General features: G+C 39.3%; 1 protein-coding gene across 1 annotated transcript; it reads left to right on the top strand.

Annotated features, from left to right (window-relative positions):
• The first annotated feature begins 2,652 nt into the window (after positions 1–2,652).
• Positions 2,653–15,728, top strand: LOC139553839 (saposin-C-like). Its single transcript, XM_071366571.1, has 4 exons — positions 2,653–2,963; positions 8,993–9,093; positions 13,507–13,593; positions 15,160–15,728. The coding sequence occupies exons 1-4, from the start codon at positions 2,924–2,926 to the stop codon at positions 15,337–15,339; spliced, it is 408 nt and encodes a 135-aa protein (XP_071222672.1). The 5' UTR covers positions 2,653–2,923; the 3' UTR covers positions 15,340–15,728.
• Positions 15,729–26,190: the final 10,462 nt, after the last annotated feature.

Genomic DNA, 26,190 nt, shown 5'->3' with positions numbered 1-26,190 from the left:
CAGGTTGGATGGGGAGTGTTTCTGCACAGCTATTTTCAGGTCTCTCCAGCGATGTTCAATCAGGTTTAAGTCCAGGCTCTGGCTGGGCCACTCAAGGACATTCAGAGACTTATCCCGAAGCCACTCCTGCGTTGTCTTGGCTGTGTTAGGGTCGATGCCCTGTTGGAAGGTGAAGCTTTACCCCAGTCTGAGGTCTTGAGCCACCGTGCTTCTACATTTGCATTGCTTGCTGTTTGGGGTTTTAGGGTGGGTTTCTGTATAGCACTTTGTGACATCTGCTGATGTAAAAAGGGCTTTAGAAATACATTTGATTGAGAGCTCTGGAGCAGGTGTCACGCCCTGACCTTAGAGATCCTTTTATGTCTCTATTTTGGTTGGTCAGGGCGTGAGTTTGTGTGGGCATTCTATGTCTGGTGTTCTATGTTGTCCTTGTTTTGTATTTCTATGTGTTTGGCCTGGTATGGTTCTCAATCAGAGGCAGCTGTCTATCGTTGTCTCTGATTGAGAACCATACTTAGGTAGCCTGTTCCCACCTGTGTTTGTGGGTGGTCGTTTTCTGTTTAGTGTTTGTTGCACCTTTCAGAACTGTTCGTTGGTCGTTTTGTTCGCGTATTCATCTTTATTAAATAGTATTATGGATACGTACCACGCTGCACTTTGGTCCTCCTCTCCTTCTCCCGACGACGTTCGTTACAGCAGGTTTTCATCAAGGATCTCTCTGTACTTTGCTCCATTCATCTTTGCCTCGATCCTGACTAGTCTCCCAGTCCCTGCCGCTAAAAAACATCCCCACGGGATGATTCTGCCACCACCATGCTTCACTGTACGGATGGAGCCAGGTTTCCTCCAGATGTGACTCTTGGCATTTAGACCAAAGAGTTTAATCTTGGTTTCATCCGACCAGAGAATCTTGTTCCTCAAGGTCTGAGAGTCTTTAGGTGCCTTTTGTCAAACTCCAAGCGGGCTGTCATGTGCCTTTTACTGAGGAGTTGCTTCCGTCTGGCCACTCTACCATAAAGGGCTGATTGGTGGAACGCTGCAGAGATGGTTGTCCTTCTGGAAGGTTCTCCTATCTCCAAAGAGGAACTCTGGAGCTCTGTCAGAGTGACCATCGGGTTCTTGGTCACCTCCCTGACCAAGGCCCTTCTCCCCCGATTGCTTGGTGGTTCCAAACTTCTTCCATTTAAGAATGATGGAGGCCACTGTGTTTTGGCGACCTTTAATGCTGCAGAAATGGTTTGGTACCCTTCCCCAGATCTTTGCCTCAACACAATCCTGTCTCGGAGTTCTACGGACAATTCCTTCGACCTCATGGCTTGGTTTTTGCTCTGACATGCGCTGTCAACTATGGGCCTTTGTATAGACAAGTGTGTTCCTTTCCAAATCATGTCCAATCAAGTGAATTTACCACAGGTGGACTCCATTCAGGTTGTAGAAACATATCAAGGATGATCAATCGAAACAGGATGCACCTGAGCTCAATTTCTCATAGCAAAGGGTCTGAATACTTATGTAAATAAGTTATTTCTGTTTTTAATATTTTAATACATTTATAGAAATGTCTAAAAACTTGTTTTCTCTTTGTCATTATGGGCTATTGTGTGTAGATTGCTGAGGTTTTATTTATTTTTTAAAATCCATTTTAGAATAAGGCTTTAAGGTACCAAAATGTGTAAAAAAGTCAAGGGGTCTGAATACATTCCGAAGGCAGTGTACAAACATTTAAATCGAGTCTCACACAAACAGCAACCTTTTCCATTTAGCTTTACTGCATTTATTTGGTCATGAAACCTGTTACTATATAGCTGATACATTTTAAAGTTGACTCTCATTATCAGCAGACTACAGATAGGGAGAGGCGTTGTGCTCAGGTGAAATCAGATTCAAATCCCTGCATTATTTCACTTAATTTCAATGTCATACATTTAAAATGGTTAGGAGAGCACTTCTATCATATAAAATGTAAATGGGCTTGCCAATTGTGTTCACATTTAGAAAATGTGTTGGCTCTAGGTTGTGAGAGTTTTAGGCTGCACACTGAGTTGCCACAAGTCAGGATGTAGCAGTTACCTGTAACTGCCAAAATAATGGAAACACTTGAGTAAATGAGGGATAGATACAAGTATATTGAAAGCAGGTGCTTCCACACATGGTTCCCGAGTTAATTAAGCAATTAACATCCCATCATGCTTAGGGTCATGTATAACAATGCTGGGCAGGCCATTATTTTGGCTACCATGGTTATGCCCTCATAGGATGACAATGCCCCTATCCACAGGGCAAGAGTGGTCACTGAATGGTTTGATGAGCATGAAAATAATGTAAACCATATGCCATGGTCGTCTCAGTCACCAGATCTCAACCCAATTGAAAACTTATGGGTGATTCTGGAGCGGTGCCTGAGACAGCGTTTTCCACCACCATCAACATTACACCAAATTATGTAATTATTGTGGAAGAATGGTGTCGCATCCCTCCAATAGAGTTTCAGAAACTTGTAGAATCTAAGCCAAGGTGAATGAATTTAAGCTGTTCTAGCTCGTGGATGCCCAACGCCCTGTTAAGACACTCTGTTGGTGTTTCCTTTATTTGTGCAATTATCTGTATTTGTGGTACAGCTAGTGAAAAAGGAAGTCAGCTTTCTGATCTTCGCTTTGAAGAATGATAGTGTTTCAATACACATGTATAAAATATCTTAAACGACAACATTTCCCCCCCCCCCCCACCCCCCTTACCCGGGCTCAGATCCAATCCCTCAACCTTGCTAACCACGCTCCTTCCCCTCCACAACGGCAACCAATCAAGCCAGAGGCAATGGGTAGAAAAGAGCAGACGTTCTGTGCTCTCCAACCAGGACCAAGTTAACTACACTGGCTTACAACAGTTGCTTTATTATCCATTCTACCTTTTGACTGAGAAGAAGATGAGGGTCATCAATATTGGTCTTCTGCTGGTTTGTGCAGGTAAATATATGGGTCTTCTTTTGTGAAATATGGGTGAAAAGCCAGGAAAATTAAATATTGAAATCCAGCTTTAGGGTAAGTCCGTTTTAAATCCATACATGTTTGCCCATGGAAGAAGTGGTCAGAAAGAAACATTTTGGACCCGATTAATATTCAGGAGACAAAAGGTGTTGAATAATTTTGCATACCCCACCATACCATGAGACATCCATGTCTTCATCACTGGAAAAGTTAAACAGTTGAGTTTGATATCATTTAAAAGCTTACAAAGTGTTGTAAAACTACAGTATTTTATTATGTCTTGAATATTTTTTTTATAAAGAATTTTTTATAAAGAATTGTCATTTTGAAAACTGTTAACATGACAACGGTTAATCAAATCTCCCCATTTCTGCCCATTTTTTTGCTCAGTTTTGCAGGCCTTCTCATACAGCTGCAACTGTATATGCATTCATAAATCAAGACCTTTCTTGAGTTGGGCTCTGGGATGGTGCAACTGCTCAGAATCTGAGTCTATGGTTGTTGTGGGGGAAAGGGGTTGAGTGTGTATGAGTGTATGTGTGTGTGTGTGTGTGTGTGTGTGTATCCCATAACTGTTGCGAGGGAGTAAAATATGTTAGGGACAATATAGGATGAATCACAATAACTGTTTGCTAAAATAATAAATGCTTGCCATAATGTAATTTTGGTAAATGGCGAGACTGGTGAGAGTTAAAAATCATTTGCATAAACTGCCTACATCACTATAAATATAAATGGCTAATTATGGAAAATAGGATAAACAGGATTTTTAAAGTATATATTTTTTAATGGCTATATATAATACAAATCGAGGTGAGGGCGATGGAAATGCATTTGGCAGTTGATCTGCTTCTGTTCTGTGGGTGGCACTGTGTGCTCTTTTCGAAGGATGGGTCCCAGTCTCTCCGGGGCCATGGGATCCGGGGGGCCTTTTGGCGGTCTGCCGGGCATTGGGATGACAACCCAACTCGGGATGAGGATGGCTTTTAGCGGGTGGAATATTGGGGACCATTTGGAGGTTTACTCAGTAGCAATGCAAATATCAAATATCATCAGCTATAGACACTCAATTATCATGTTACATTTTAAAATGGTACGTTTATAAACCTTATATTATGATAAATAGAATAGAAACGTGTCTCATTATGGTAACTGGTGAAATAAGTATAGCCAGTTATAATAGTAATGGTTTATATGGCAGATAATAAGAAAGATAATAAGAAAAGACTATCAGTATTTACCTGGCTAAAGAGAAGGAATATAATATCTATTGTTTACAGGAAACTCATTCAACAATTTTAGATGCAGTTTTATTGAAAAAGGACTGTTGGGGGGGGTGAAATATATTTTTCCCATGGGCAAAGAAATTCAAAAGGGGTGATGATATTAATTAACAGTAATTTTGATCTAAATGTGCTAATTGTCCAAACACATCATCAAGGTAGATGGATTATTTTAAATATGTTATTGGACAATAAACAAATATGGCTTATTAACCTATATGGTGCAAATAATGATGATCCAAGCTTCTTTGAATATACATATAAGAATGTATCAACTCTACAAGCAACACTAGACTCTATTATTATGGTGGGAGTTTTTAATACGGTTTTAAATACCTCTATGGACCGTAAAGGAAATCACATTAAACTATCACCCTCAGGCACTTCAGGAATTCATGAATGTCATGGACATATTGGAATTAGTGGATATATGACCTAGAGAGATATACATGGCGGAGGCTTAATCAAGCTAGTCGTCTTGATTACTTTCTTATGTCATTCTCTCTGGCACCAAAACTTTAAAAAGTGTTGATAGGGGACAGAATGCGGTCGGATAATCACATAATTGGCATATATATATAACTCTTACAGAATTTCCATGTGGCGAGGATATTAGAAATTTAATCAAAATCAAAACACATTTTATTTGTCACATACACATGGTTAGCAGATGTTAATGCGAGTGTAGCGAAATGCTTGTGCTTCTAGTTCCTGCAATGCAGTAATAACCAACGAGTAATCTAACAATTTCACAACAGCTACCTTATACACACAAGTGTAAAGGGATGAAGAATATGTACATAAAGCCTACTGAATCAAAGCCTACTGGATGATAACTTGTTTTAAACTAGGACAGAATAATTTATAACTGACTTTTTCTGACATACCATAGGTACAGCAGATCCCCTTATTGTATGGGACACTTTTAAATGTGCCTTTAGAGGCCATGCAATTCAGCACTCATCTATAAAACAAAAGCAATTTAGGTCAAAAGAGTCCATTTTAACAAAGGAAACTGAAGGACTAACAGTACAGTTAAATAGCAATAAAACTGTACCATAGAGAGACAGAATAAGTTAGAGGAAAAACAAAAAGAAATGGAGGAACTTATTCAAGAAAGATCCAGTGTAATATATTATAAAAATAAAGCGAAATGGATGGAATATCGGAAAAATGCTCCAAATTCTTTTTCAATCTTCAACATAGAAATGCTACCAACATTCTGTTATTGAAACTTGTTACAAATGATGGCGTCACGCACAATTCACCGAACAATATTTTGAAAGAGGAAGTAAAGTACTTTAAGAATAGGTTTTTGTTTCAGTCTCCTCCATCTCCACTAAGCGAAGGAACTTGGTCCTTAAATACCAAAAAATGGTTAATGAAAATTGCTATAAATAAATATAGATACCAATTTCATTGAAGGACCAAAAAATGGACAGCTGTGCCATATATGTTGCAAAATAGTTGGGAAGAGATTTTCGATGTACTGATTCCATGGCACATGGTTTATGAATTGACACGCAAAACAACGCCGGATTCAAAATTTCATATTTTTAAATTTAAATTATTTTACAAAATTCTTGCAACCAATAGAATTTTATATACATGGGGGATACAATCTTCCTAGCTCTGTAGATATTGCTGCGAGGAAAACAGAGGCATAAAATAATTTATTTTGGTACTGTCCATATGTAGCTCGTTTTTGGTCACAGGTCCAGGAATGGCTGAAGAATTGCAACATTTACCTAGAACTAACGCTGCAGATAGCAATACTGGGTGATTTTAAAAGTCATTGTCAATCGATCAATAATATAATAATTATTTTATCATAATTTTTTTTCTTTAATTTACAACCTGTAGAAGCTATGAGAATAGAAAGGTTCAGTACTTTTGTGAAGCATCACAGCACAATTGACAATATATATGGCAAATAGAAATCCAGGGAATTTTTAATAGGGTTAAACGTCAGGAATTGAGTTTAAAAGTATTTGGCTAAGGTGTATGTAAACTTCCGACTTCAACCGTATGTATGTATGTACCAGTTTTTCACAATTCCTGACATTTATTCCCAGTAAAAATTCCCTGTCTTAGGTCAGTTAGGATCACCACTTTATTTTAAGAATATAAAATGTCAGAATAATGGTAGAGAGAATTATTTAATTCAGCTTTTATTTCTTTCATCACATTCCCAGTGGGTCAGAAGTTTACATACACTCAATTAGTATTTGGTAGCATTGCCTTTAAATTGTTTAACTTGGGTCAAACATTTTGGGTATCCTTCCACAAGCTTCCCACAATAAGTTGGGTGAATTTTGGCCCATTCTTCCTGACAGAGCTGGTGTAACTGAGTCATGTTTGTAGGCCTCCTTGCTCGCACACACTTTTTCAGTTCTGCCCACAAATGTTATGGGATTGAGGTCAGGGCTTTGTGATGGCCACTCCAATACCTTGACTTTGTTGTCCTTAAGGCATTTTGCTACAACTTTGGAAGAATGCTTGGGTTCATTGTCCATTAGGAAGACCCATTTGGGACCAAGCTTTAACTTCCTGACCGATGTCTTGAAATGTTGCTTCAATATATCCACAAAATGTGTATGTATTTTGAGAAGTGCACCAGTCCCTTCTGCAGCAAAGCACCCCCACAACATGATGCTGCCACCCCTGTGCTTCACAGTTGGGATAGTTTCATCAGCTTGCAAGCATCCCCATTTTTCCTCAAAACATAACGATGGTCATTATGGCCAAACAGTTCTATTTTTATTTCATCAGACCAGTGAACATTTCTCCAAAAAGTACCATCTTTAACCCCATGTGCAGTTGCAAACCGTAGTCTGGCTTTTTTTATGGCGGATTTGGAGCAGTGGCTTCTTCCTTGCTGAGCGGACTTTCAGGTTATGTCGATATAGGACTCATTTTACTGTGGATATAGATGCTTTTGTACTGGTTTCCTCCAGTATCTTCACAAGGTCCTTTGCTGCTGTTCAGTGATTGATTTGCACTTTTCGCACCAAAGTACGTTCATCTCTAGGAGACAAAAGGCGTCTCCTTCCTGAGCGGTATGACGGCTGCGTGGGTCCATGGTGTTTATACTTGCGTACTATTGTTTGTACACATGAACGTGGTACCTTCAGGCGTTTGGAAATTGCTCCCAAGGATGAACCAGACTTGTGGAGGTCTACAATTTCTTTTTCTGAGGTCTTGGCTAATTTCTTTTAATTTTCCCATGATGTCAAGCAGAGGCACTGAGTTTGAAGGTAGGTCTTGAAATACATCCACAGGTACACCTCCAATTGACTCAAATTATGTCAATTAGCCTATCAGAAGCTTCTAAAGCCATGACATCATTTTCTGGAATTTTCCAAGCTGTTTAAAGGCACAGCATAGTGTATGTAAACTTCTGACCCACTGGAATTGTGATACAGTGAATTATAAGTGAAATAATCTGTCTGTACACAATTGTTGGAACAATTAATTGCGTCATGCACAAAGTAGATGTCCTAACCGACTTGCCAAAACTATAGTTTGTTAACAAGAAATTTATGGAGTGGTTGAAAAACGAGTTCTATTGACTCCAACCTAATTGTATGTAAACTTCCGACTTCAACTGTATATAGATATATATATTTACCCCAAAAATATGGGGGATTGAAAATGATGCAGACAATTACATTGATGGAAGCAACAATCTGCAATATTAAAGCTGATCCACCCCCTTACCTTCTTTTTTAAAATAAAATAAAACGTGAAGTATCTAAAAAACGCTTCAACTCCGATTATTTTGTAGCTTAAACCTTATTTCACATCTGAGCTTTTTGTGTTGTGTCCGCCATCGGTTGAGACAACATTCGTGTCATTTCAATCATAGAAATATTATTCATAGATGGGACCTATCCCTTCAGACCACTGCAACTTAGATGGTAAACCATTTACATTTTAAATTAATAGTCATTTTTACTTCTAATTACTCCCACAAAGATGACCCACCCGCCGCCTAATGTCAACTTAAATGGTCATGTCTATTCTGGTATCTTTTATGATTTCAATAGGTTTCCTATGGAGGATTGACAGTATAATTTAAAACAACAGATATTCCCATTCAAGTCAACATTCTCTGATGTGTGGACCGCCAACCATTAGATTAACATTTTAGTACATTTATCAGCCAAAACATGATATCCACCCTGTCTTCAAGAGCATGTTGTGTCTCAACCGATGGCGGGCATAACACAAATAACTTAGATGATTATGCAAATTAGGGTCTAAACTACAACATCTGTCAACATGAAAAAAATAGAAATGTACACGTTTTTATATCATTGATTTTTAAAAAAGGTAAAAAATATTAACTTTTTATTTAAAAACTTTTTTCACCCAGAAATTATAAAATATTTGACAACCCCGTTTGTAAGCTTTTAAATTATATTAATCTCAACCATTGAATATTTCCCAGTGATGAAGACATGGATGTCTCATGGTATGGTGGGTTATGCAAAACATGTAAACGTTGAACACCTTTATCTCTTTAATATCTTGGCATTCAGGTCTAAAAAGTCACTTTCTGAGCACTCCTACAATGGTCATATATGGAAGGAATCGTTCAAATCGAAAGGGGTGCTGTCAAAAAGTGATTGAATCCAAATGGATTGACCATTTACCTATTGTAAAGATTTCACAATTTTTGTCATAAAATGACAATGCTAATAGAATCTTTTTTTTTTTTAGCCTTTGCTCAGTCCTTCAAGTCTCAAGGTGGGGGGAATCTGAAAGAGGAGGAGGACATGTGGGGAAACTACCTAATGGAAAGAGATGACAACCATGCCGAGGTAGTGTTGGAGACTTTTCATTGTATTGTATTAGTGAGTACCGCCCCGGACAAAAACACCTGATTCAGTTTGATGACTAGTTAATAAGTTGAATCAGTTATGCTTGTCCGGGTCTACAAAATAATTTGTACTATTGGGGATACTCAAGGACTCTAGTTGAGAAACACTGCCCTACACAATACCCAGCTAGCACATTTGGTTCCTTGGAAGGTGTGGGAACGTATGTTTTTGGTTTAACTTCTTGACGCACGGATCCCTTTAGCGGGATCATTTTAGTAAACAACCGCTGAATTGCAGAGCGCCAAATGAAATAAAAATATAAAAAATATTTATAATCATGAAATCACAAGTGAAATATACCAAAACACAGCTTAGCTTGTTGTTAATCCACCTATCGTGTCAGATTGTGAAAATATGCTTTACAGTGAAAGCAATCCAAGCGTTTGTGAGTTTATCAATCACTCGACAAAACAGTAAGAACAGCTAGCCGCAAATTAGCTTGGTCACGAAAGTCAGAAAAGCAATAAAATGAATTGCTTACCTTTGATGATCTTCGGATGTTTGCACTCACGAGACTCCCAGTTACACAATAAATGTTATTTTGTTCGATAAAGATGATTTTTATAACCAAAAACCTCCATTTGGTTTGCGCGTTATGTTCAGAAAACCACAGGCTCGTGCCGGTCCTGAAAGGCAGACGAAAATTCCCAAAAGTATCCGTAATGTTCGTAGAAACATGTCAAACGTTTTTTATAATCAATCCTCAGGTTGTTTTTAACATACATAATAGATAATATTTCAACCGGACGGTAAACTATTCAATACTACAGAGAAAGAAAATGTCGAGCTACAACTCTCGCGTGCAGGAACTAATCAAAGGACACCTGACGCATTTGGATAAATCTCACTCATTTTTCTAAATAAAAGCTTGAAACTATGTCTAAAGCCTGGTCACAGCCTGAGGAAGTAATTGGAAAATGAATCTGGTTGATACCCCTTTAAATGGAGGAGGGGCAGGCAATGGAACAGGGATTTTTCCAAATAAAAGGCACTTCCGGGTTGGATTTCCTCAGGTTTTCACCTGCAAAATCAGTTATGTTATACTCACAGACAATATTTTGACAGTTTTGGAAACTTTAGAGTGTTTTCTATCCTAATCTGTCAATTATATGCATATTCTAGCATCTGGGCCTGAGAAATAGTCCGTTTACCTTGGGAACGTTATTTTTCCAAACATAAAAATAGAGCCCCCTAGCTGAAAGAGGTTAACATTGGCTGTGGGAAAGAAGATATATTTTTCCCGACCAGTAAAACTGGACTTTTTTGTTTTACATTCTGAGAGCAGAAAGGAACATTGTCTGTTCTGGGAACGTTTATTTTTAGGTTGCAGGGAGGTTCTGAGGACGTTTTATTTTGGTTCCTTTAATGCTTTTCTGGGAGGTTATATTAATGCTTTGAGAAGGGAAATGATTGGTTATTTTAAAGTTTTTCAATAACTTCCAATAAATGTTTCAATAAGACTTTTAATAACACTGCTAGCTTATTTCTTTGAACTCCAAGCACAGATAGGACACATGGAAATTCCTTATGCATTAATTATGCAAAAACATGTATTTTTTATTGTAACACAGAATTAGTCCACTGAGCCACCAGGATGGAACTAGCATGCCATTTCAAAGGAAACAAGCACTCATTATGATCAGGTGTGGTCAATTAGTGGGCACGGCCAACAACTTTACAGTGAAATGCTTACTTACATGCCCATTCTCAACAGTGTAGAGTTAAAAAGTAACACACATATTTGCTAAATAAAAATAAAAAAGGAAATTGTAACTCAATAAAAACAATAACGAAGCTATTTACAAGGAGCACCAGTACCAAGTCAATGTGCAGGGGTACGAGGTAGTTGAGGTAATTTAGTATGTACATGTGGGTAGGGGTAAAAGTGACTAGGCAATCAAGATATATAATAAACAGAATAGCAGCAGTGTATGTGGGAGTGTGTCTATGTGTGAGTGTCGTCAATATGCATGTGTGTGTGTGAGCGTATGAGTGTGTTGGAGTGTCAGTGTAGTATGTGTGAGTGTGTAGATTGAGTCTAGTGAGTGTGCATAGAGCCAGTGCAAGGAAGTCAATTTAGATCAAGAAACAAATAATTAAGGGGTTCAATTTAAATTGTGCGGGTAGCCATTTGATTAACTGTTCAGCAGTCTCATGGCCTGAGGGTATAAGCTGTTCAGGTGCCTTTTGCACACAGACTTGACACTCCGGTACTGCTTGCCGTGGGGTAGCATAGAGAATAGTTTATGACTTGGGTGGCTGCAGTCTTTCACCATTTTTGAGCCTTCCTCTGACACTGCCTGGTAAAGAGGTCCTGGATGGCAGGGAGTTTGGCCCCAGTGAACATACTTAAAACTTCTTATGGCTTGGGGGCAGTATTTCGACGTCTGGATGAGAAGCGTGCCCAAGTATACTGCCTGTTACTCAGGCCCAGAAGCTAGGATATGCATATAATTGGTAGATTTGGATGGAAAACACTCTAAAGTTTGCAAAACTGTTAAATTAATGTATGTGATTATAACAGAACTGATATGGCAGGCGAAAACCTGAGGAAAATCCATCCAGGAAGTGGGATTTTTTTATGTGGGTATTTTCAATTGAATGCCTATACAGTATGTAATGGGTTAGGATCCAGCTTGCAGTTCCTATGGCTTCCACTAGATGTCAACAGTCTTTAAATGCTTGTGCTTCTAGTTCCGACAATGCAGTAATAACCAACGAGTAATCTAACCTAACAATTTCACAACAACTACCTTATACACACAAGTGTAAAGGGATGAAGAATATGTACAAAAGTGGACTGAGGAAGAATTCAGAGCTGGTTTGCGCTCGTGACCAATTACGCGCCCTTCGTTGTCTTTCCTTTCTATTGAATACGCTATTGTCCGGTTGAAATATTATCGATTATTTAGACAATTGACAACCTGAGGATTAATTATAAACATCGTTTGACATGTTTCGACGAACTTTACTCGTTACTATTAGGATGTATTCGTCTGTATGTTTTGACCGCCTTGGAGACAGTGGATTACTGAACAAAACGCGCCAACAAAACAGAGTTTTTGGGATGCAAAGAGGGACTTTATCGAACAAAACAAACATTTATTGTGTAGCTGGGACTCTTGTGACTGCAACCATATGAAGATCTTCAAAGGTAAGTGATTAATTTTAGAGCTGTCCGCAGATAATCGCATGGTATGCTTTCGCCGTAAAGCCATTTTGAAATCTGACAAAGCGGCTGGATTAACAGGAAGTTAATCTTTAAACCGATGTATAACACTTGTACTTTTTAAAATGTTTATTATGACTATTTCTGTATTTTGAATTTGGCGCTCTGCAATTTCACCAGATGTTGTCGAGGTGGGTCGCTAGCGGAACGCCTGCACCAGAAAGGTTAACAGGATAGAGTTTTGTTCATGCTGAGAACGAAATGTATATGTTTTCAAATAGCATTCTTTGTTCAAGTTGTGTTTATGGTTTTCTTAACTTTCTCGGAAAGATTTGAGAACATGAATAAATAGAACCATGAAAACAACTTTATGCTTAAGTACTGAAATTCCCACAGAACAACGTTGCTTCTGAACATTCGTGGAACAATTTGAGAACATGACTTTAAATAGAACCACGAGGAAACATTATGCTAAAGTTATGAAATTCCCACAGAAGAACGGTGTTTCTTAACATTCACTGAACTATTTGAGAACATTCCCGATGTCAAACCAGTTGAGAACGATCAAAGAACATTACCAAAATGTAAATGTAACCGTGTTTGAACATTTAGGAAAGCTCATATTAAAGTAATGAAAATAGTTTTTTATGTGAAGTTCCTAAAATGTGCTGAGAATGTTCCAAAGCCAACCCACTGGGCACACACATTTTGAATCAACGTTGTATCCATGTCATTTCAATGAAATTACGCTGAACCAATGTGGAATAGACATCGATTTGACGTCTGTGGGAAGCAACTATCCCAGAAAGTTGTGGGAAGGTTGTTTGCAAAAATAACCACAGGCCAACAACGCTCTCACCAAGCTCTAAGAAACATATGGTTCTCAGAAGCCGAAAGAAGCCTAAAGAAATTGGGGTTTGCATGAGGTAGCATGAAAAAATGGTAGCACCAGTGCCAGTCTGTTTGTGCTACCATCCCAACTCCTTGTCACCCATTGTCATGCCAAACATGTGAAGAGAGCAGAAACAGACTAAGCCCGGTGGTGATTGTTTTAATTAATCCCAAAGAAAGAAAGGAACATTCATCTAGGTTAATGTCATTATTTGGCAATACCATTTTGCCATGTCATATTTAAGTAAATACCTGATCATTTTTGTAGCCTAAAATGTCTCCCTCTCCCTCAGATCAAAGCTGTCCTTCCAGGTACCTGCTTTGCGTGTAAGCGCATCATCAACAAGGTCAAGGCCCAGCTGGATGGTGATAATGACAAGGTAATGATGACAGATTGCTCACCTTCCATTTTACAGTCACAGAACAAACTCACGTTAGCTTTACACTCTATAATAAATATAATGCAAATATAAACTTTATAGTTGTAGCGTTGATGGATTCTGGGTACTAACTTCTAAACTTGGGATAGGGTTAATTATCAGGTATCCTATTGAACTATTGAGTGCTTAGATTTAGAGGGTCTACACCAGAAGTTAATGGTTATCTGTAGGAGGAAGGTATATGTGTAACGGATGTGAAATGGCTAGCTAGCTAGCGGGTACGCGCTACTAGCGTTTCAATCAGTTACGTCACTTGCTCTGAAACCTAGAAGTAGTGTTGCCCCTTGCTCTGCAAGGGCCGCGGCTTTAGTGGAGCGATGGGTAACGGCGCTTCGTGGGCGACCGTTGTTGATGTGTGCAGAGGGTCCCTGGTTCGCGCCCGAGGTCGGGGCGAGGGGACGCACTAAAGTTATACTGTTACATATGGTGTGTGCAATTAAGCTTGGAATGTGCTGAGTGCAGGGAAAACGATCATGTGACAGCATTGATAAGGGGAGAGAGCCATGGATTAGTGATGAAGGGGGTCGAGGTATGTCTGGTCACATTAAGAGAAAAAAAAGTTTATTGCCCGTATCACTTAGTTTCCTGCCTAGCAATATTAAAATATATATATATTTCACCTTTATTTAACCAGGTAGGCCAGTTGAGAACAAGTTCTCATTTACAACTGCGACCTGGCCAAGATAGAGCAAAGCAGTGCGACACAAATGACACAGAGTTACACATGGGATAAACAAACTTACAGTCAATAACAAAATAGAAAAGTCTATATACAGTGTGGGCAAATGTTATAAGATTAGGGAGGTAAGGCAATAAATAGGCCATAGTGGCGAAAGGCTGGCTGATGACGGGGAAAAAAGGCGAGGACCGCTAGCCGTGGCTAACAAAGACTAGTAGCTAGTTAGCTCCTGATGGAAGTTCTAGCTATGAGGTATAAAAATAGCAGATCCGTACCACACTGGGTGAGGCGGGTTGCAGGAAAGTAGATTTAGTTCGTAGATAGAAAGTGAGATTAAGATATATATGAAAAAGACTGGCTATTTACATGGGATAAGACACGGGATAAGACAAAGACAGATACACACGTCCAACTGCAGCGCCAACTTAGATTCAATAAAGATACAAATGTTTAGCGAGAAGGAGGGAGACTCCACCCAAAGTTGGGTACATATACCACAACTATTTTAAACATGTCTTTGTCTAATGCAACTGTATTGACCCTCTGGGAAGAATAAACTTGGTTTGAGCTGTCATAGTGTCCGTTGAGTTTTTACTCTGAAAATTTGAACCTAACAGTGTAAACACAACAGTCTCATCAATGTGCAGTATAGTATAGCCATAATAAATCCTAGTCAGGGTCATATTGAAATGATTGAGAAACCCCTTTATACTGCTGTATCTCTGCAATTCTCACAATGTTATGTAAGCAAATTAATTTGTGTCACCAATGACACAAAATAAAATACATTCTGTAAGTGATCTATCTCTCTATATTTTTACTTGCAGGAAAACATAACTGCTAAGCTGGACTCTATTTGTGGCAGTATGGGGATACTCAAAGCCATCTGCAAGAAACAGGTCAATAAATACAAAGAAAAACTGATTGAAGCACTTCTCAATGATGAGGACGCCAAGGATGCCTGTAAGGAAATGAAGCTATGCAAATGGAATAACATTTACCCATGATTGCCCTGGGCACACGTTTCTTTCAGATGAACACGCTGTCATAGCTTAGCTTTACATTATTTTCATACACAACTGTCTGGATGGAATGGCAGTCTTTAAAGTCACTTAACATTGCTAAAGACTGACATTCCATCCAGCCAGAAAAGGACTGGCCACCCATCAGAGCCTGGTTCCTCTCTAGGTTTCTTCCCAGGTTCCTTCCTTTCTAGAGAGTTTTTCCTAGCCACCATGCTTCTACATCTGCATTGCTTGCTGTTTGGGGTTTTTGGCTGGGTTTCTGTATAGCACTTTGTGAAAGTGGGTGGTGTAAAACGGGCTTCATAAATATATTTGATTGATTGATTACTCCTGCAATTTTTATTGAATTAAATACTGAAGGTTATTCAAAACAGTCTCCTCCATTTCACAATAAAACCCTTGCTATTAATGTGTACTATCTCCCTGGAATGCATTCTAGAATGAGGGGCTTGGTCTCTCCCTTTTGGATATTTTACATTGGAAAAATCAACCTGTGAATTAGGGCTCAATTTGATCGTATCGCGGAAGATCTAAGTTATAGCTCGATTGAAATTTAAAGGCGAAATTACCTTCACTTTTTTTTAATTTTACCGTTATTTAACTAGGCAAGTCAGTTAAGAACAAATTCTTATTTTCAATGACGGCCTAGGAACAGTGGGTTAACTGCCTTGTTCAGGGGCAGAACGACAGATTTATACCATGTCAGCTCAGGGATCCGATCTTGCAACCTTTCGGTTACTAGTCCAACACTTTAACCACTAGGATACGCTGCCGCCCCCACCCCGCATTTTAACACAGATCTTCCGCAATACGTATCGAATCCCCCCCTCAACTGACAAATGGTATATTCAGTGCTTTCAGAGTACCACTATAAATGTAAACACAAGTCACGCTGTAGTACATAACGTTAGTCGTGGTAACTGCTAACGAGAAAGGGTTGTGGTAACTGCTAATGATTTCAAGGGTGTAAGTGGTCCATGTCTAAAATGTATTTTGCGACAACACTGGCCCAAAACATTCAGTATCTTGTGACTGAGGAGAATATGAGGGCCACCTCTCTTATCAGTATTGGTCTTCTTCTGGTTTGTGCAGGTAAATATGTGGACCTTCTTTTGTGAGGTAAAATGTAAGGCATATAGATAGTTACTAAATAGGCCTAATGAAATGTAACGAAATAGGTATTGTCATGACTTGCTCGCCTGGATGGAGATCAAAGGTTCTGGCTAACCAAAGGTTTCAAGACCCCCCCTCTCCTGGGGGAGTTGGCCAGTTTTATGGCGGCAGTAAAAACCTCGCAGGAACTCTCTCTCCCACTCTGCAGAAATTAAAGTTAAAAATCCCTTTGTTACAACAGAGGTTTTGCAGTACTGTAACATCAAAAGGTTAGATATTGAAAAAATATTTCTTACGTAAATAATGAGGGTCGGGAGGGACTTACAAGAAGAACAATCATGTCAAATCAGTTGTTGTTTTGTGATCTCATTAAGGACGGTATAACCAAATAACGGTAACTCCACAAATGTATACGTCCAAGTTAGCAGATTTACATCTACATTTTGTGGAACATATATGATTTAATATGAAGCTATTTGTGAGAAGATTAAATATGATTTTTGCCTTCTAAATGAAACTGGGTCTTCCTTTCCTCTGGCGGTCCTCATGAGAGCCAGAGTTACCGCTGCTGCAGAGGATACGTTCATTAGAGTTACAAGCCTCAGAAATTACATCCCAAAAGAATGCTTCAGAGTTCAAGTAACAGACACATTTTAACATCAACTGTTCAGAGGAGACGCGTGAATCAGGCCTTCATGGTCGAATTACTGCAAAGCAGTGGTGTAAAGTACTACTTAAGTATTTTGGGGGGGTATCTGTACTTTACTTTCTTAATTATATTTTTGGCAAATTTTACTTCACCACATCCGAAAGAAAATAAATGTATTTTTTACTCCATACATTTTCCCTGACCCCCAAAAGTACCCGTTACATTTTAACAGGAAAATTGTCCAATTCACACACTTATCAAGAGAACATCTCTGGTCATCCCTACTGCATCTGATCTGGCAAACTCACTAAACACAATTGCTTCATTTGTAAATTATGTCTGAGTGTTGGAGTGTGCTCATGGCTATCCATCAATATAAAACAATATTTAAAAAATTGTGCAGTTTGGTTTATTTGATATAAGGAATTTGAAATGATTTAAACTTTTGATAATTAACTCTTGGGGCTAGGTATTGAAGCCGACAACATCCGGTGAAATTGGAGGGCGCGCAATTCAAATAAATATTCATAATAATTAACATTCATGAACATACAAGTGTCTTATATCATTTAAAAGCTTAACTTCTTGTTAATCCAAGTGCGTTGTCAGGCTTTACGGCGAAAGCATACCATGCGATTATTTGAGGACAGCACCCCCACATATTTTTCAACCAGGACAGGCTTCACAAATCACAAATAGCGACAAAATAAATCACTTACCTTTGAAGATCTTCCTCTGTTTGCAATCCCAAGGGTCCCAGCTACAACATGAATGGTCGTTTTGTTCAATAAAATCCTTCTTTATATCCCATAAAGTCTGTTTAGTTGGCGCCATTGATTTCAGTAATCCACTCGTTCAACATGCAGACAAAAGAGTCCAAAAAGCTACCGGTAAACTTCATCCAAACAAGTCAAACAACATTTCTAATCAATCCTCAGGTAGTCTAAAATGTAAATAAACTATAATATTTCACAAGGAAAGTACTATGTTCAATAGGAGAGGAAAATTCGTAAGCGCACGCCTTCTCCCTCACACGCCGAAAGACTGATTTGGTCCATGTGCTCTCCCAACAGAAACTCCAAATACTTGTTCGTTTTTCAAAAAAGAAGCCTGAAACCTTGAATAAAGACTGTTGACATCTAGTGGAAGCCATAGGAATTGCAATTTGGGTGACATACATAAGGGTTTCCAATAGGTTTCCATAATAAGAAAAAAAATTCTGGTCAGATTTTCTCCTGCCCTATCTATTCTGTTATAGTCACAAACATTATTTTAACAGTTTTAAAAACGTCAGAGTGTTTTCTATCCAATGCTACCAATTATATGCATATCCTGGCTTCTGGGCCTGAGTAACAGGCAGTTTACTTTGGGCACGTCAGTCAGGCGGTTTTTAGCAATTCCATTTTCTTTTGATACTTATTAGGTATTTTTTTAAACCAAATACTTTTAGACTTTTACTCAAGTAGTATATTATTGTGTGACTTTTACTTGAGTCATTTTCTATTAAGGTATCTTTACTTTTTCTCAAATATGACAATTTAGTACTTTTTCCACCAGTGCTGCAAAGAAACCACTACTAAAGGACACCAATAATGAGAAGAGACTTGCTTGGGCCAAGAAACACGAGCAATGGACATTAGACAGGTGGAAATCTGTCCTTTGGTCTGAGGAGTCCAAATTTGAGATTTTTGGTTCCAACTACCGTGTCTTTGTGAGACGCAGTAGGCGAACGGAGGATCTCTGCATGTGTGGTTGGAAGATTTAAAAAAAAATTAATTTAACTAGACAAGTCAATTAACTTCTCTGGGATATGTGGGACGCTAACGTCCCACTTGGCCAAAAGCCAGTAAAAATGCAGTGCGCCAAATTCTAATAAATTACTATAAAAATCAATCTTTCATGAAATCACACATGAAAGACACCAAATTAAAACTACACATGTTGTGAATCCAGCCAACATGTCTGATTTCAAAAAGGATTTACGGCAAAAGCACACCAAATGATTATGTTAGGACAGAAAAACACAGCCATTTTCCCAGCCAAAGATAGGAGTCACAAAAAGCAGAAATAGAGATAAAATGAATCACTAACCTTTGATGATCTTCATCAGATGACACTCATAGGACATCATGTTACACAATACATGTATGTTTTGTTCGATAATGTGCATATTTATATCCACAAATCTCAGTTTACATTGGCGCCATCAAATTACAGAAATACTCATCATAAACTTTTTTAAATTTTATATTTTTACCCCCTTTTGCCCCCAATATCATGGTATCCAATTGTTAGTAATTACTATCTTGTCCCATCGCTACAACTCCCGTACGGGCTCGGGAGAGACGAAGGTCGAAAGCCATGCGTCCTCCGAAACACAACCCAACCAAGCCGCACTGCTTCTTAACACAGCGCGCCTCCAACCCGGAAGCCAGCCGCACCAATGTGTCGGAGGAAACACCGTGCCTCTGGCTACCTTGGTTAGCGCGCACTGCGCCCGGCCCGCCACAGGAGTCGCTGGTGCGCGATGAGACAAGGATATCCCTACCGGCCAAACCCTCCCTAACCCGGACGACGCTAGGCCAATTGTGAGTTGCCGGCTGCGACAGGGCCTGGGCGCAAACCCCGAGTCTCTGGTGGCACAGTTAGCGCTGCGATGCGATGCAGTGCCCTAGACCACTGCGCCACCCGGGAGGCCCCTCATCATAAACTTTGATGAAAGATACATGTTTTACATAGAATTAAAGATACACTTGTTCTTAATGCAACCGCTGTGTCAGACTTTTTTTTTTTATTACGGAAAAAGCAAACCATGCAATAATCTGAGACGGCGCTCAGATATAAACAACATTTCTCCGCCATGTTGGAGTGAACAGAAATACGAAATTACATCATAAATATTCCCTTACCTTTGATGATCTTCATCAGAATGCACTCCCAGGAATCCTAGTTCCACAATAAATTGTTGTTTTGTTCGATAATGTCCATTAGTTATGTCCAAGTAGCTACTTTTGCTAGCACGTTTAGTACACATGTCCAAACGCTCGCGCAGGTTCAGGCGAACGTCGGACGAAAACTTCAAGAAGTTATATTACAGGTCGAATAAACTTGTCAAACTAAGTAGAGAATCAATCTTCAGGATGTTGTTATCATAAATATTCAATAACGTTCCAACCGGAGAATTCCTTTGTGTTGTGTCTACAGAAGTAATGGAACGCAAGGCGATATCATGTGGAATGCGCGTCACCAGGAACTGGCACTCTGCCAGATCACTGACTCAAACACCTCACATCCACAGAGGCTTCATTCAACGTTCTATAGACTGTTGACATCTAGTGGAAGGCGTAGGAAGTGCAAACAGATCCATATCTTACTGGGATTTGAATAGGCGATGAGTTGAAAATCGACCAGCCTCAGAATTCTCACTTCCTGTTTGGATTTTTTCTCCGGTTTTTGCCTGCCACATGAGTTCTGTTATACTCACGGACATCATTCAAACAGTTTTAGAAACGTTAGAGTGTTCTATATCCAATAGTAATAATAATATGCATATATTAGCATCTGGGACAGAGTAGGAGGCAGTTCACTCTGGGCACGCTATTCATCCAAAGTGAAAATGTTGCCCCCTATCCTAGAGAAGTTAAGAAGAAATTCTTATTTACAATGACGGCCTTCACCGGCCAAACCCGGACAACGCTGGGCCAATTGTGCGCCACCCTATGTGACTCAGCCTGTGATACAGCCTGGATTCAAACCAGGGTGTCTGTAGTGACACCTCTAGTACTGAGATGCAGTGCCTTAGACCATGCACCACTCAGGAGCCTGAGGAGGAGGTGTGATGGTGTGGGGGTGCTTTGCTGGTGACATTGTGTGATTTATTTAGAATTCAAGGCACACTTAACCAGCACGGCTACCACAGCATTCTGCAGCGATACACCAAACCATCTGGTTTGCGCTTAGTGGGACTATCTTTTGTTTTTCTACAGGACAATGATCCAACACACCTCCAGGCTGTGTAAGGGCTATTTGACCAAGAAGGAGAGTGGTGGAGTGCTGAATCAGATAAACCTGGCCTCCACAATCACTCGAATTCATCTCAATTGAGATGGTTCGGGATGAGCTGGACTGCAGAGGGAAGGAAAAGCAGACATCAAGTGCTCAGCATATGTGGGAACTCCTTCAAGACAGTTGGAAAAGCTTTCTAGGTGTAGCTGGTTGAGAGAATGCCAAGACCGTGCAAAGCTGCTACTTCGAAGAATCTAAAATCTAAAACACATTTTGATTTGTTTTAAACTTTTTTGGTTACTTCATGATTCCATGTGTTATTTCATAGTTTTGATGTCTTCACTATTATTCTAACATGTAGAAAATAGTAAAAATAAAGACAAATCCTGGAATGAGTAGGTGTGTCCAAACCTTTGACTGGTACTATATATAAGAGCGTCTGCTAAATGACTTAAATGTAATGTAAAATATAAGCAATAAGGCCCGAGGAGGTGAGGTATACTGCCAATATACCACGGGTAGGCATGACACGTTCTCGCATGCCTGGACACAGCCCTTGGCCGTGGTATATTGGCCATATAACATAAACCCAGAGCTGCCTTATTGCTATTATAAACGGGTTACCAACGTAATTAGAGTACAGCCAACCGGACAGCTGATGAAACTGAGGAGTACTTCTGTCTGTAATAAAGCCTATTTGTGGTAAAAAACAAACATATTCTGATAGGTTGGGCCTGGTTCCCAAGTGGGTGAGCATATCCCTTCCTAGGCCCACCAATGGCTGCGCCCCTGCCCAGTCATGTGAAATCTATAGATCAGGATCTAATGAATTTATTTCAATTGACTGATTTTCTTATATGAAGTGTAACTCTGGCAAATCACTGAAATTGTTGCATGTATATACCCCTACTTCCTGCTGCTATGGCAGAGGCAGTGTTTGTTTTGGCTCTACAAAGCTTTTGTGTCCACCATAACATTCAATAACCAATGCATTGAAGTCATTCTTGCACCATGCGATCAATTATCAGTTCTAAACATGTATTTTTATGCTCTATGCTCGTGATCTATTTTCCTGCGCGCATATGATAGACAGTTGGTCGGAGCACATCTCTGGAGCCGCTGAGTCAGAAGACATTTCTGGAGCCGCTGAGTCAGAAGAGCGTGTCTTAAGCACTTGAGTGACTAGCAGGTCAAACGAACAACTAAAATGAACGAGTCACTCAGAACAACAAATCATGACTGTCGAGTCAGTAAAAATAGTCGTTCAGAAAGAACGAAGAACGAAAGTTAACATCACTATTAGTTGTCAGACAGAAAATGGAATTACCCCAGCAGACGATCTCCCACACAAACAAGGTAATTATAACATGCCTTATCTGAGTCTTGGTGTGTAGCCTTATCAGTAAATCTCACCGTCGAAGGAACGTCTGCATCAGATAGGTTTCAACTCATGCCAGGCAGCCAACTTTCACTTTCGCTCTAGCGCTCTTTAAAAAATATATACTTTTTTTTGTCGCTCTAGCGCTTTTCCGCTCCAACCAACCAGAAGCTGCAGCGTCATTCCTAGTTTTCGGGGGGCCTTTAATTAAAATAAATAATAAAAATCACTTTCCACCCTGTTAGTTTGTTGTAATTCTCCATTTAAGAAAACAACCTATTTTTCTAGGTTCAACCCTGTTAGGAGTATGCACCTAATAGGTTTGAAAATGCACCAACGAAGTGTAAGTGCCTGAGCTTGACCAATATGTCCTTTTCTGATAGAATACTAAAAATATATATTATTTTCCCCCCAAAAGTTATGAAGACCAAAATTGTAGGAATGACCCAGCTGGCAATCAGCTGGCTTAAAACGCTACAGATTGAGAGACAAATTGAAGCAAAGCTTCCTGGAGTCTGCTGGAGATGAGCATGACATCTGATATCACTCTGCTTTACATGGATCCTATATGATGCAGGGCTTGTAACCAATCTGTGTTAGCCCTCAAGGTTGTTGAAATGTGCTGTAAATAGGCCTGCAATTTTAACGCTTGTTATAAGATTGTATGAGCCTTTATAATGTCTTATGGTTTACAATACTTAATATGTTTCTACTTTACAGGAAAATATTTGCCATTGTGATCGAATTGGCTTCCTATAAATCTTCGTGCAAAAAATGTTTATGCATAAGTTTATCGGTGTGATGCTGAATAACTTTTCAACTACGGATTGTTTTTCGCAAACATTAAGCTCTGCAAGTGAGTTCTGTAAAAATACATTATTGTTCAACATAATTTGTGAAAAGTGTGGAAATAGCTTTTAATCAGAGAAGCATGGTACTTTAGTAGCAATGTCATGTTTGATTTAATTGATTGCATGGAGTAGCTCTACAATTCATATTTCTATACATTTTTCAGACGAAAGCACTTGCTGGATGTCATTTTAAAGTAACTGTTTAAAAGTTAATATTCTATTATCTCATATCCAAATAATGTTGTTGACTCATCCTATACTCGTATTTGTAGCAAAAGCATAAATTGGAGAAAACTCTTCAAAAACCCCATCTCAAACTTGTATCTCAAACATTCTTGCTATTTCCTTATAGAACATGATATCATCTCCCTGAGGAGGATGAGCTGGCCAATCAGTGGTCTACTCGCTTTAAAATGTGTAATGACCGGTATACGACCACACCATTCTGTTGTTGGGGTACGCCCACACCATTCACAGAAAACTGCTTTTTAACATACTTAATAACTTAATATTGTTATTAATTACAAGTTATATTTCATAGAAATCTGGAAACACTGGACAGATACTTTTTGGATCAGATACTTTAAGCCACCTACCTAACAATCAATACTTTTTCTTCAGAAAACTAAGATTGTAAATAAAAAAGGTAGCCAAACTGCCAACATGAGTTCCTAGACAATGTACTTAAATGCTTTATCAGAAAATAATATCACGATATGTTAATCAGTAAAAGCTCTAATACATTTCTAGAGTAATGTTAGAGTTGTCAAAGAAGTTGTAGTTGTACTATCAATTGAGGTTTATTTTTTGCCCATACAAAAAGTTCAAACAAACATTAAACATTTTCAACATTTTGGACGAAAATAGCAAATAGTTTACATTAGTGCATGATACAAAATGTACTGCAATTAAAGACTGACACATACACTATTATAAACCGGATCATTCGAGCCATGGATGCTGATTGGCTGAAAGCCGTGGTATATGAGTAAATATCAAATCCAATCAAATCAAACCTTATTTGTCACATACACAGAATACAACAAGTGTAGACTTTACCGTGAAATGCTTACTTTCGATCCCTTAACCAACAGTGCAGTTCAAGAAGAAGAAAATATTTACCAAGTAGACTAAAATAAAAAGTAACACAATAAGAATAACGAGGCTATATACAGGGGGCACCGGTATCGAGTCAGTGTGCAGGTACAGGCTAGTTGAGGTAATCTGTACATGTAGGTGGGGGCAAAGTGACTGTTCATAGGTAACAAACAAACAGCGAGTAGCAGCAGTGTACAAGAAGAGGGGGGGTCAATGTAAATTGTCCGGTGGTGGTTTTTATGAATTGTTCAGCAGTCTCATGGCTTGAGGGTAGAAGCTGTTGAGGACCCTTCTGGTCCTAGACTTGGCGCTCCAGTACCGCTTGCCGTGCAGTAGCAGAGAAAACAGTCTATACAGTCTCTTGGGTGACTGGAGTCTTTCCTCTGACACTTCCTATTATATAGGTCCTGGATGGCAGGAAGCTTGGCCCCAGTGATGTACTGGGCCGTTTGCACTACCCTCTGTAGCGCCTTACGGTCAGATGCCGAGCAGTTGCCTTACCAGGCGGTGATGCAACCGTTCAGGTTGCTCTCGATGGTGCAGCTGTAGAACCTTTTGAGGATCTGGGGACCCAAGCCAAATCTTTTCAGTCTCCTGAGGGGGAATAGGTTTTGTCGTGCCCTCTTCACAACTGTCTCGGTGTGTTTGGACCATGATAGTTTGTTGGTGATGTGCACACCAAGGAACGTGAAACTCTCGACCCGCTCCACTACAGCCCCGTCGATGTTAATGGGGGCCTGTTCGGCCCGCCTTTACCTGTAGTTCACGATCAGCTCCTTAGTTTTGCTCACATTGAGGGAGAGGTTGTTTAATACCACGGGTATGATGCAAAACGACTTACTTACTGTTCTAATTGCATTGGTAACCTGTTTATAATAGCAACAAGGCACCTCGGGGGTTTGTGTTATAGGGCCATTATACCACAGCTAAGGGATGTATCCAGGCTCTCCACGTTGTGTGGTGAATAAGAAGAGTCCTTATCCATGGTAAATTGGCCATACTATATACCACACTCCCTCTGGCCGTATTGCTTAATTATAATACATGTTCCCAAAACATTATTTCAGAACATAATCATTCCAATAACTTCATCATCCATTTATATGCTTGTGTTGTGACTAGTTTGAAAAAGAAAGAGCAAGAGGCTGGCAGCATAGCATTGTCTTGACACCTGAACATCCATCTTCTCACTTTGGAATCTGGATACTGGCTGCTTGGTCAGTAGCTCAGGTCCAAAACTTCCTTTGGTCTAAAGATGCACAAAAAGACAACATGAGTGGAAGATTGGAAAACATAACTGCATATTTTCAAATCAATGAATACATTCTACTCAAAAGTGTTTAAATGATCAAGCACAAGTGATCATGGCTATACTCTTTAGTTGTCTGAACAGTGACTAAATAGTATGTCGAACGGTTTCTTGTACTCACTTGCAGGCCTTAATGTTAAGACAGATGGTCCTCACATCATCGCTTGTGCTAAGCTCCTCAATCAGCACCCACAAGTGTTTTTTCACCAGGCCTTTACACATAGATTTAACAAAGGGTATTTTATCTCCTATTGATAAGAAATCATGAACATCAGTTTACATTTTCAGAAAAATATCACAGTAAATTGTAAATGGTGCAATTTCATGAAAGGACACTCTTATCAATTGTAATGCTATGGTAGCTACCTGCTTAGAGGAAGTTGAGATGGATTGTTTTACTTTGTTTAGTTCCCACTTACACACCCAGCAG

The sequence above is a fragment of the Salvelinus alpinus genome, chromosome 25 (assembly GCF_045679555.1).
Source record: "Salvelinus alpinus chromosome 25, SLU_Salpinus.1, whole genome shotgun sequence".
In the NCBI taxonomy this organism is placed as follows: Eukaryota; Metazoa; Chordata; class Actinopteri; order Salmoniformes; family Salmonidae; genus Salvelinus; species Salvelinus alpinus.
This window is presented reverse-complemented; position numbering and strand designations above follow the sequence as displayed.

Coding starts and splice junctions, on each gene's coding strand:
- LOC139553839 (XM_071366571.1), top strand. CDS start 2,924: ATGAGGGTCATCAATATTGGTCTTCTGCTGGTTTGTGCAG. Junction 2,964..8,992: donor TCTTCTGCTGGTTTGTGCAG/GTAAATATATGG, acceptor TTTTTTTTTTAG/CCTTTGCTCAGTCCTTCAAG. Junction 13,594..15,159: donor TGGATGGTGATAATGACAAG/GTAATGATGACA, acceptor TTTTACTTGCAG/GAAAACATAACTGCTAAGCT.